Below are 13,719 nucleotides of genomic sequence, written 5' to 3' on the forward strand. Positions count from 1 at the left end.
AGGATGATATTTAAAGGCTTTCTTGGCTGTCTAAAGTCAAATGTAGAGGTGTGAGTAAATTACACTGAGGCAAGATCTTGTGTAAACCATGCCTTTATTCAAAGTCGGATGGAGAGTCTTATATACAAATTATTTCCCACTGATCTGGATTATACCAGGACAGAGTGGCAATGTTTTGCATATTGCAGTTTAAGAAAGCCTGCTACCCACAACGGACAACAGAATGAAAAAAGCCATTTAAATAAAAGGATGTATTCAATCCTCTATTTCTGCATTACACTTGTTGTTGCAGAGAGAGGGGATGTGTGTGTGGAGGAGATCTTTTAGGAAAGACTCTGACAACAACATTATTAGATCACCAGCCTATGTTATCAAGAAAAAAAAAGATAATGATTAAAAAAATAATAATTACATGCATGCCCATTATTGGAGATAGATTAAACTTGCACACATGTGAAAGCTCTATCTGAGCAAAGGAAATTTAACTAGCTGTTGTGCCCATTGATAGCCAGTGATGCCAGTAATGCATATATGACCACTACTTGCAGTAACAAGTAATCCAACACTAAAAATCAATAATTAAATTAAAGTTACTCATTACTGCTCCGTGAATTATTTTTCTCATTTCTTTCTTTTTTTTTTTTTTAAGATATGCTTGCTTTCTTCTTGCACCATGGTGATTGGCATTACATATGTCAACTTGCGTTTAATGCATACCAAGCAGCACATAATATATTTCTGCAAGAACATAATGTGGTTCCATTTTTTACCTTTTGAATTAATATGAATTTTACTTCATGCAGAAGATTCAACTTTCCTGATAATTTTCTCATAAAAAGCGGTTTCTCTAAACCGGCGTTTCCCAATTCCGGTCCTCAGGCCTCCCTGCCCTGCATGTTTTAGGTGTTTCCCTTCTGCTACACACCTGGATTGAATATATGGGTGATCAACAGGTTTCTGCAGCACTTGATGGTCATGCAATCATTTGAATCAGCTGCTCTGGAATAGAGGGACATCTAAAACATGCAGAGCAGGGAGGCCTAAGGACTGGAATTGGGAAACGCTGCTCTAAACCTTTTTAGGGATCAAGTGTCTGCTTCTTAGAAAAAACATATTTTCAAAAATTGATCATTTGAATATCTCAATTGAACCTTCGGAAGTCTCATCACATGTTACTGTTAAAAATGCACTTCTGAGAAAGTGAGTATTGGCAAGGTAATTTTTATGTTTTTTGGAGAGGCGATTAATCAGTAGTCATATTTTTTTCAAAGTAACTGTGGCAACACTTAATAGCTAACAAGGATGATCTTCATATTTCTAAGCATTTCTACAGCTTTCAAGCAGGAACAAAAATAAGAACAGCATCAGTCCCATACACAAATCTAAATGACTAAATGACTGACTAAGCTATTGATCCACTCATATTAAATATGCATGAAAATGGCACAAACTCATTGAATGCTCTCCAAGCTTTTTTCTTTGCAGTTGTTTATTGTAAATATGTTTGTCATTCAGAAGTACCTCCAACTAATTTGTTTTCATAGCTATTTGTGCTTCAAGCCTATTACAACATACAAAAGATATTCCAAATCAACTGGAAGCAAAATCAAATGGGTCTTTAATTTGAAAACGTTAAAGAACAAAAATATGTATTTCGTTTTCAGATCAGGTAGATCTTGCTGTGCCTTGAAAATGTACTTGTACTCCTTGAACATCCTTGTTAACAAAGATCTTATGTGGGAAAATGTGTTGAAAGAACAATAGTTCCACCGTACACAAATCTGGCCTTAATGGAAGAAAGGCATTGTTGTTAAAAAGGAAAAAAAATGAAACCTAAAAAAGTATATCCTCCACTTTGGTACAGCAGTGCAAAACACACATGTAGAAGAAGAAGGTGCTCTGAACCTTCTTCTAGATAAAAATTTTACTTTATTCTACAAAAAGCTCTGTGTGGCAGAAAACTAACATGTTGAACATACCATTCCCACCATTCATTACTGCAGTAGCAGCATCAGTGTTTTTTTCTTAAGGGAAGATAGTTAGAGTCAAGAGAAAGGATAGTGTGAAATACAAAATCCTCAATGAAAATTGGCTACATACTTGAAAATGCTTTTAGCACGATTTGATGTTCATCTTCCTTTACATCCATCTTTGTATTCACAGAAAACTGTGGTCCAACAAACTCAGTGGGCTTAATATATATTGTACGTGCAACATTTTTAAATTATAGTTCCTTTCCATTGCACAATCGCACACTATTTTGTGTTGATGTATCACATAAGATCCCATTAAGATATTGTAAAGTTTGTGATGTTATGAGAAATAATGGAAAAGATTTTTTGGTTTTAATACTTTATAATTATATTTTGGGCACATGTGGCATCATTGCTATAAAGCCAGATGAACAATGATTTATTTGACATGCTCTGTTATCAGAAATAACAAATCACAAACAATCTGTGATTTGTCTTATTTTACAGAGGGTGACACACTTTTATGTCGGCTGATTTGTGTCTCCAAGAATCCAAAAAATTATCTTTACACAAAGGTAACACAAACTGCCCACTTTTTAATGTGTTACATTAAAAGCAAAATCATGAACTGTTTCTAGTGCTGTTTGGAAAAGGTAAACTGAGAGTTTGCACAAAAATGAACAAACAAAAAAAAACAAAACACGAAAACATGCAACCCAACTGCGTATCAAACTAGGTTTAATGCTTTTGAGCGTAGGTTGATATATTTTTCATGCAATGTTCCTGTGTCCCCCATGTCTTGCTTGCATTATACAAAGTATTTTGCAAAGAGGGCAAATGCATTGCAGAGTTGTTGTCACATGGGGCCTTCTATTATGTGGCAGGGACACACCAAAGGAACCTAAAGAGCAAAAAGAGTAACTAAATGGAATTGCTTTTATAAATCAGTGTCACATTATACATTCACTGCACAGGCTAAAAAGCCCTTTTACAGTATACAAGTAGGAAGTCCATGAATCTTTAGGGGATCAGCTTGTAGCATGCTCCTGTGAGATGCACGTTTCAGGTCATTCTTTGATATAAGTCCAGCTTTATGAAGATAAACTCTTATGACCTTGTATGGTTACACAGACAACAATGCCTGGGCAGATTTGTCAGATTTGAAGAAAGTGGGAAAACAATTAACGTCGTAATTCAAAGACAAGAAAATGTCTAACGGATGGAGGGGGGTGCTGAAGAGGCTTACAGTCTTTAGTCAAGATGTTTTTATTTGTTCATCTTGTTTCTGGTGAAAAATTATAGAGACAATTGTGTATGGTGTTGCCTTGCATAAATCACACAAATAAAAAGGAAAAGAAGGCACATGTGCATTCATTAGAGGCATTTACATAAAGTTCTTTGTTCATCCTGTCAAAGACAACCACAGTCTGCCTCTCTGCAGTGGTAATGATCAAATGATTATCTTCAGATCAAAGCTATCCACCAGTGGCACACAGCAAGACTGGAGTCTCTGGTAGTAAAAATAAAGCTTTCTGAAATGCAGGATTCACAAAGGACGGACTTCACATCGGTCACCCACTGTAGATCATTCATCTTTTCAATGCCATGAATTTCATCAGCTGCCCTCACACTGAACAGGAATGCTTTTTTCTTGCAAATTAATTGCATATGCATTTGTCTAAGTGAAACATCCCATCAGTACAAATTAGCAAATAAAATATATAATTGTCAGACAAAATGTTACAAATATAACAAAAGCTGCAGTAAGTAACTTTTATAAACAGTTGTTATAAACTATGTTGTGATAGTCTAACATGAGACAGATAATCTGATATAATCAAGCTCTTCTACCTCCTCCCAATAGGAGGAGGTAGAACCTTCTGCAGAAATACACCAGTCGGTCAAAAACTATCCAATCAGAGCCAGGAGGAGGATTTTAGCATTGTTATTCACCCTCATATAATTCATCAAAACACTGGACTATAAAGAGAAGTAAACCAAAATGCAATATTTAACATGTTTATGAGTATGAAACTGAAGTAGGTTGTGATAATGGCAATTACAGCATGTGGCACAATAGTATAGACTGGTGAAGGTGTGAACTGAGCAAGACTACCAAAGAAATATTTTAGCAAAATCAGTTGTCAAACTGCATGGGATCCACAGTGTAATCTGCTCATAACTCCTTTAGTAAGGCAGTAAACCTTTGATATAGGAATTTAATATTACTTAGTTAAAAAAAAACAAAAAAAACTCAAGCCCAACTTTAAGATGAATAGGTCTGTCTATATTTGACCTCTTTTAAAACTACTTTTCATGAAGCACACAATTAGATCCCTGCCATACTTTAAGAGTGTGATATTTAGCCAAGTGCTCATTCTTCATGCCTCAGAAAATCAAGGGCCGAGGTGTTTGCATTCACCTTTCCTTCAGCCTTTCCTTTAGGCCATTTTCACCATAGCTTTTAATCTCCCTTCGCTAAGACGGATCTAGTTGCCATAACTTCAGCTCTGCCATACAGTAACGCACAGTTGAAAGACGGTGTGCAAAACTGCAAACTTGACATGTCGGCCTTTGATAAGATGCAGAAAAAGCACAAACCTTTTGAGAAAACAGAGGGTGATTATGATTGTCAGAGGGGATAAAAAATAAGAGATCTAAATGTTTTCGATCTTCCATTCAGTGTCTGAAGATTTTCAAGAAGGTGAACTTCTAATGAGAGTGAGCCATGTTGCCAAAAGGCATTGATTTTTTTTACCTAGTCCCATGACATCATTTAAAATGAGTTATCCAGAGTGACAAAGCATACCAAAACAGAAAAATCTCATTGAATTATTCTCCAAAGTGCAATTTTTAAGCAAATTTTGCACACATATTTCATGAAGAGTCATTAAAGTCCTGATTTTAAAATGAAATATGCACATAGCAGAACAAGAAAAGGTGAACTGTTTAGAAAGGTATGGTAAAATCTACTGCACAACATTTACATTATTAAGATTAAGTACATATTGGTTACACATATATCTGTCAATGTTTGTTTGCATATAAAAAATGAACTGAAAACAAAACCAGAAAGGAGAAACTGTTCTACACATTTCTGGATGGGTAGAAAAGATGTCCTTTCTACCCATCCATTCTCTGTGACACTTTAGTAATAAATCAAAGCTGAGGAGGCAGGCAAGAGAGGGAAGGAGACTTGTGGTCCTTCCCTTACCTTCCCCCAATAACCTCTGACGCTGGTTTGACAAAACAATCGAACATCTGACAGTGCCATGGAAACAAGACAGAACTATGGTTATTGTGGTTTTCATGCAGATGTTAAATTTATGTCAATTTAAAAAAAAAAAGTGCTTGTTCCAAGTTAGATTTTTTTTTAGACAGTAATCAGGTATACTGAATGACAAATGTTTGTGTAAAAACATTTTTGTCTTATTGCTAAAGCAAATGTTGGAATGAACGGTAACAATAAAATCACTGCCTGTTCAAATATACAACTTTAAGTTTTTGTAGCAGGTCAATTTCCAAAAGACAAATCTTTTGGAAACTGAAGTACATCTATCCACTTCACCCAGTTTTGCTCTGAAAAGACAAATCTCTTTCATTATTCTCACTTTTGGTTTGGTTTGCCTTTAGTGAATCATAATTCAGTTCCACAGTCAATTCGCTTCATTTGTGCAGGTGTGAAAGCTCATCTTAACTCACCAGATAACACGAGTTTCAACTTGCTAGCAAGTGAACCATCGTGCAATTTGCTTACAGTGGGAAATCAAACCAGTTATTTTGTCAGCCAAACAGAGGAAAGGAACCATAAAGAGGGAATGACTTCACTTATACCCATGACTTACACATACATTTGTACTATGACAACTGAAAAGTTTCTCCCTGTCTTTAACACACCTCATTGCTTAAACAAGTCACTATTTATTTAAAAAGAAAAGTGCGATGGAGCAGGTGTACCAAGTAAACCAGATGGTTCATAAAACACTTCAAAGCAATACTTAGTTGCCTTCTGGCTTTATCTGATTGATTTCTGGAAGGGTCCAGATGGCAATGGGGTTGAAGTTATCCCAGACTCCTGAACTTCTTTGGTGCCCAACAGGGTAGAAATAATAACCAAACATAGACCCATATGCATGTATTTGCTGTTTGACGATGGGGTATAATATTGACAGACAACCTGTGGGATTTATCCTTATGGATTTGGAGAAAATACACGAGTACACAACGTGGGATATCATTTGATGCTTGTCAATAATGTAGAATAATGTACATTTGACTGGTGGTGGTGAAGTGCGCCCATAGCAGGTCACACTTAAAAATAAACACAAACCTTTAAGAAACAGTATCAAAGGTTAAAATGTGAAATATAACACAAGTTAAAGTGTTTTTAAAATACATGAGAATGAATATTGCTAATATTCATTCATATTAGTCAATTATTTCACTTTCATTATGGTTAATTAAATAGAAACAAGATAAAAAAGGATCCTATAACAATTTTTTGTAGTGACTAAATACTTAGTTTTGCTTTCTAATCTTCTTTGTTGGTGAATTTTGAGAACATAAAAAGATGAATTGATCAATTCCAGCTCAACCCCCTGGATACTAGGAACTAAATGCAAAAGTTCCATTTATTGCTCTTGGTGAACCACAATTTAAATGGAAAGTACTAAACTTCAATATACTTGAGACATACTCAAAGGCATTTCCTTTATTTCTTAATTCTTCCTTTCATTTACATTCACAATTTGAGCTCTTAGAGACATTAGAGCAGTTCTTGTCCCATTTAAAGTTTGTGGGGAAGAAAATATTTCACATTGTCCTTGTCATCAGAGCCAGACATAAAATGTAAAACCCACAACCTTGTACAACAGTTTGATCTTAGGTTTAGTCATCAAACATGAAACAAAAATGGCTATATCAGTGTTCTGTTTTGTCACAAACTGCCCGAAATAGAGTAATAATTAAAGGTGCACCGACTTATCGGTGCCGATTTCCTTCATTTTGGCAGAACAGCGATCGGCCGATTTTTACATGTGAAGCCAATCTTATCCTCCAATCTTATCTAGCTTGGCAAAGGTCTAGGAATCAACCACAGTCCTCTTTTGCTCTCCAGTGAGAAAGGTTTGAATGACAGACCGGCCCACCAAGTTATGTCTGCACATTTGCAATTAACAATAGTTACCCCACTAATGCCAACTCAACAACTTTCTTGCTATATTGAGCGACGTTTCAGAAAATATTAGTATTGGCCAAAATCGGAATTGGCAGGTTAAGCTTTTTAAAAGATTGGTGATCGGCCAGAAAACTGCAATAGGTACACCCCTACTAATAACACAATCCAGATAAAAACTAACTGTAGTGCCATATATTGTTTAATAGATATTGAAATATATGAGCATTAAAAAGGAAGAAATAAAAGCTGACCAAGTAAATGTCTAAACTGCACAATGTTTGACCTATGTGTAGTGAGCCTCTGGGGTTTTGGTTATATTGCAATAATAAATACAACTAATATGGTTAGATTTGTATGCAAAGTGGGTTCTATTTAGCTATAAAATATATATATTACAAACACTAAATTTCTTACTTTTGTTTAAAGCTCTGTCTGAGCTTTGAACAAAAATATTCCAGTGGTGCCGGGTTTTCTTCAGGTAGTTTGATTTCATTCCATAGTCCAAAAACATCCATGATGTAATAATTGTAGATTCTAAATAGAGTGTGTTTGCTTTAATGATCGGGATGTTTTCTATTTCTCACTCATTGATCAGTGACATTAAGAAGTCAGTAGCCTCCTGACCATAAACACCATTAAGTCTGTATAGCAAATGGACTGATGGAAGAGTCCTTTATTATTTTAAACAAGCAAAAAAATAGTATTCCTTTGATGTCAATTACAGCATTCAGTTTCAGGTGAGAGAATACAACTTCTAAAAAATGCTCGTGAGAAGAGAAGCTGAGAAGATAATTGGCACGTCTTTCTGCTCCGAGTAAAAGGAATGCAAAGGTGGGACCAAGAAACTGGGATGCAAGCAGTGTTGTATAAAGTACTGAAATCTCAGAGTCAAGTAAAAGTATAAGTACCTCTCCAAAATATGACTTTGGTAAAAGTCCAAGTCACTGACTGAAATGTTACTTGAGTTAAAGTCTTAAAGTATCTGAAACTTCTTGTAATTAAGTATGGAAATTACTGTAAAAATGGATGTTATTGAGGAAGAATTTATTAAAACTTTGAACAAAACGTTTGGCTCGTCTCTTCCTTAACACAGCCGGGTTCTTCTCGGCGAGCGGCGGCCAGCTGTAAAACGAAACTAAAACAAGGCGTGTTGACGTCACAGATCACAGAGTTTAATTCATAAACAAAGCAATGAACAACAAAGCTGCAGAGATATGCATTTTCTCACAAAATAACAACACACAAGGAGAGACAAAAAAACAAACACGAAACACACAGACAGACAAAGGCGCCCACGTGGAAAAAAACTCTCTCGGCGTGCTCCGTGTAGTAATCTTATACCAAAGGGGAGTTTCCGTATTTTAATATATGCAAAGAAGGCGTTCCGTTGTTCAACCAATCAGAGACCTGAGAAGTCTCCCCCTTTACACCCAACTCGAACGGGCGTCTGGTCTCCGTCAAGCCAGAAGGGGAAGAACACTTAATCTCAGTAAGAGGGCGAACCACTTCGTGCTCATCTCTGTCTGGCACGGGGAGAGGCGCCAAGAAGTCTCTTGCCCCCTATCGGAATGTAAATTTATTACTCTGTCTTCAGCGGGGGAGGAAAAAAGCCCTGCTTGTTTAAATGTCTGCTATTGTCAGCTCCCCCATGCTCAACATAAAACTGTTCCAATAAAAGTGTTGGCTATACCTTTACACATGTTGTAAGTATTTTAGCACTTAAATAATCATTTTCCTTAACAATGTACTCAAGTAATGTAATGAAAAGTACAAGTAAAAAGTAAAACAAAGCAAATGCAGTTTGAATGACATTTTTTATATTTTGGTAAACTTGTCAAATACACTTAAAATAATGTACCCAACCAAGTGCAGGCAAAATTAAACCTGATAATAGATATACCTGCAGGCATCATTTAGTTAAGAAAATTAGGTGCTTTACCAATAGCACAAGGTTAACTTAACCTGCTTTACAACTGAACCAGCTTCTTAGTAAACCCTCCAGGACAGAAAATACAAAGTTTTTGTAAGCCTTAAGTTTTTCCTTCAAGTAAGGTCAGTGCTGAAAATGAGAAAAATAAATAGTACAGAAAATGCAGCCAACATGAAGAAAAAGAGCTGTTACGATTACTCTACTTCACAAATCAGTGAATCAGTCAATGCTACAGTCAGTAGGTGGTGCACACAACTGGTCATTATGCAAAAGAAAAAAAGAATTGGGAGGGAAATGCAGCTTATTGGCATCTGTAAACCTGGTTTTGAACTTGCATGCCTTTCCTATATTCGTTAAATTTAGTCTAAATTGCTATCGCTATGGCTTCTGTCCCCCCTTGAACAGAGGAGTCTAGGTAGCCTGATACAGTCAACATTAGGCCTAAGCTAAATACACCACGTGTGGAACTGAAACAATGCCAAACAAAGTTCATTTATACAGGTAACGTTATGGTCAAGATTTCACAATAGTGCCTTTTTGTAACGAGTAACTAAACTACACATTGAAAATGTATCGGAGTAAAAGTACGCAATTAAGTTCGTTAATATAGTGAAGTAAAAGTGAAAGTCATCAAAAATTTTCATACTCGAGGAAAGTATGAAGTACTCCAAAATATACTTAAGTAAAGTAGTGAAGTATTTTTACTTCGTTACTATACAACACTGGATGCAAGCATATGATATAACAAAAGAAAAGGAGAAAAACCAAGGTTTAAATAAGACATTTAAATAATTTAAATGAGTAAATTAGCTTTCACTGTGAGACAGGCGTTTTAGAATGATACACACAGCACCCTTCAGATTTCATCACACCCCCGTAAAGTGTGTGAAGCCATAAAATATATGTTACTTTTTTTCCTGCAGTAACATAATTCCAAGTTAAGATTTTGGTAAAATTTAACACAACACACACGTAGAAGAAATCTTTCGCAGTCTGCTTTGTTTTCCAGAATTTCTCTACATTTAATGCCACAACAACCTGCTATTTTTGCTGATAAAAAGTTCAGTCCTACTCTTGCCTGAGTAGCACACAGTTCCAGCTAAATTCCCAGTGAAATTTGGCAAACTCCATAGGTTTACATTTGTGATGGTAGGGGAAAAAAAAGATAATCATATTTTATCACTCAAAAACAACTGCTTGTAGCCCTGATGACTGTACTTAATGGAATGGAGACCTGATTGAGACCTGACTTGGGGAATAAAAATAAAAAAAACCCTCTATACGGTCTATAGTGGGAAAACATATGATTTCCATATCAATGCCAGGTGACATTGATATCATCACCCATATAAAATTTCTACTTATTTGAAATCTTTTAAAACAACAATTGTGTGAATAAAACTAAAAGTTGGTGAACAAGAACACTGTAAGAGTTTGATTGAAAAAAGTGCCTTTGTACAGTCAGCCTTCTCTTATACAGCAGTTCATAACTGAAGTATTGTACCAAATGCTCTTTTATTATTTTTATTTGGTTTGGTTAAGCCTTAGTACCTTGTAATTTACTAATAATGTGAATCAATGTTTTTAATCTATAGTGTGACACATGTACATAATAGGCTGATTTATGTTAACGTACATTGTCTGATTTTAAATAAACAAATTAAACCCCATCTTTACAAGAGGTATCCATCAATGTGGGTGGCTCTGTATTGTATGACTCAGGTATAAAAATGGGGTTTTGAAATTGCATATATTTAGAATGTGTTTAACAATTAAAAAAAAAAATCAAAATAAAAAAAAAGTAGCAAAAATATAAGTTAACAATCTGAGCCAGTCTCTTGCAGACAGAACTACATTAGGCAAAAGGGAAACACGTGTCCAAATGCTATCAAAGCATGTCTATAAAACTATGTTTTCAAAGCTTAGGTGAAACTAAAGCACACTGCTGTGGATTTCCAATAAACACCTCCAACACTTTGATAAATGATTTATAAAAAAATAAATAAATGAAATAGTGTCTACACCTCACCAGAGAACACACTGAGCTCATGCTGCGCCTTCAATATGTAATACACACATGGAACTATTAAAGTCCATTATACCTCCTTTTCTCCCTTCATACTATGTAGTCATCCACTGAGAGGGTGAAGCAGCAAATTTGCTAGCTGGCTGACTGGGAGGACAGAGAGGCCTTTCTCACCAGTCAACGGCTGTCCTTAATGAGAATAGAAAGTGATTTAGTAGCTTAATGCTCCAACCCTCAGCCTGCCTGCCAGCCTTTGCTTCGCACAGCCAGCTCGGTCGACACTCCTTATAGAGAGGATGAAACTGAGAGCAGTGAACAAAAGAAAAAAAAACAGAAAAAAAGAGAAAGGGGGATGATGGCAAACCACTGCCCAATGTGAAAAAACAAAATTGCAAAACAGGAATGATACAGTTCTGTGATTCCTCAGTACCCATATTGCTGACCTCCATTTGCCTTTGTTTTGACCAGCTTTCTATTCTACATTGAAGTGATCTGAAAATGACTGTAAATTGAATAAGAGAACAGTGTGCAACTGTTGTTTCTCACTTTATCTTGTGTGGCTCCAAGCATTTACCTTGTTCCCCACACTGTTGATGGACTGATGCACAGTTGTAAAAGCAAATGTGTGGCTCGGTGTACAAAGGAAAAAGAGGTGAGGATACTCGTCTGCCTTTTTTTAGGCATTTAAATGGAAAAAAATACAGAGAAAAGCAAAAGCAGCGAGTTGGTTTTCATTCAAAGTCAGCCCCCTCTTGCAAAGCAAATATGTATTCAGAAGGTAAAAGCCAGAGACACTTTCTTGCTATTATGTACTCTGTGATTATCCAATCAAAGATGCTTTTACCCAGACCATTTTAGAGTAGTTGGCTATCACACAGAACTTCAGATGACCTGTCAAAGACCAGCGTTGCATTGCCCTGATTCACTCAGCTGTCTGGGGATGTGAACAGAGCTCACACACTAAATCTGATGTCTGGGCTTCCCCAAAGACCTTCAAAAACTAAATTGCTGACAGCTAGTTTAGTTATAGTCCAGCCGTTTATTTAGTTTAACTTGCACCTTCATGTGTGCAGCCAATTACATACTTGAGTGAGAATAGAAGCAAAACATCAGGCATATTCGCAGGGCTAAATTGCACTGCTGCATTGGGGAACAATAATTAAGGAATGTATTAAATTTTAAATAATTATTTTTAACTGGATAAGCCAAGAGAGAGGGATATCACATAAAGTTTAACTTTATTATGCGGCCAATATTTGTTCCTTCTAGAATATTGACTTTGAGCAGAGGCAGAGGGTAGAACAACTGCTGAATTTCTGGTTGCACATCAAACAAAGAAGCTTAAGCAAATTAGGTGATTTAATGGCTGGGATTGTATGATTTGAGAAGTCTCTCTCAGTGTAGGGATTTCTGGTCAGATCATGGCGGGCAAACAGAGTGCCACAACAGTTTCTTACCGAGTGTGAAGTAGGGAAGAGCTGTGTTGTCCAGATCATCCATTACAGAAATTCGGCCAGGTAGGTCTGTTCGAACGAATAACAGGAGCCGGGATTCGCTCCCTCCTCCACCTCCTCCTCCTCCTCCTCCCCCCGCTCCACCTCCTCCGGTTCCTCCTCCACCAGCACCACCTGCTCCAGCAGCAGCAGCAGCGCTCCCTCCTCCAACCACGCTCCCGGAGGCTCCACCGGTGAAGCTGAACTCGTTCTCCCGGAGCACGGGCAGGGTAGACACGGTGACGGTTTTCACCTCGCACGGCGTCTCCGTGTCGCTCTCGCTGTCCCGCTCCTCGTCAGGCGACGTAACACCTTTGCTCGCCCGTAGTGTCAGGCACCCAGTCAGGGAGAAACCCACGAGAAGGACGCGGATGTACAGCGCTGGTATCCTCGCCATCCCGCTCCTTGTGTGTGGTTCTCTCGCTTTGAGTGGGGCTCATAGGCTGTCCGTTCACTTATAGTACAATCGCTGCAAAGGAGTCGCGTCCGTCCAGGAGGCGGCAGCACAGGTGTAGTGAGAATGACAACTCTCGGCTCCTAAAGATCCATTCCTGCCAATGTTGTGGGGGGAAATAAATACTTGGCTCAATTAAACACGTGACATTAACGAATGCATTAAAAACTCTGTCTTGTTGTGTGATTTTTTTTAAAAACCGAGCCACATTTTTATTAAACCAGATCACGTTTTCCACATTCATTTAAGTTCCAATTCAGCTTAGAGCTGAAGATTTAAATCTGCACACGCTGAAAATGCCTCCTTATTTAGTTTCAGAGTTAAGATTTAAAAGCTTATTTTGGAACTTCAACAATTAAAACAGAACAAGATGGTCACTAAGTTAAAAACACTTCTTCGGATCTGGATTTTGTGGTGTGCTTCAAAGCCATTATTGGATCCGCACATTCTGCATAAAACCCTGAAAGACAACATCTGCTGGCCACATCCAGTTGTGTGACCCTAAGCTCGACACACTGTGGTTATGCAGCATGACAAAGATCTAAATGAGACTCAAGGCCACTGCTACATGCCTGAAAATAGTAAGTTAATAAAAACAAAACTAATGTTTTTGAGTTACCTAGTAAAGTTGTATAAATAAGAGGTTTTTGATCTCAATATGTTTTTT

General features: G+C 37.0%; 1 protein-coding gene across 1 annotated transcript in view; it reads right to left on the reverse strand.

Annotated features, from left to right (window-relative positions):
- The window catches only part of astn2 (astrotactin 2), a 276,226-nt gene extending 263,099 nt beyond the window's left edge, over positions 1 to 13,127 (reverse strand). The window contains exon 1 of the mRNA XM_028025024.1: positions 12,563 to 13,127. Coding sequence (XP_027880825.1) covers positions 12,563 to 12,995 — 433 coding nt within the window. The 5' untranslated portion in view covers positions 12,996 to 13,127. The remainder of the gene's footprint in view (positions 1 to 12,562) is intronic.
- Positions 13,128 to 13,719: the final 592 nt, after the last annotated feature.

Source organism: Xiphophorus couchianus, chromosome 8 (assembly GCF_001444195.1).
Source record: "Xiphophorus couchianus chromosome 8, X_couchianus-1.0, whole genome shotgun sequence".
Lineage (NCBI taxonomy): Eukaryota > Metazoa > Chordata > Actinopteri > Cyprinodontiformes > Poeciliidae > Xiphophorus > Xiphophorus couchianus.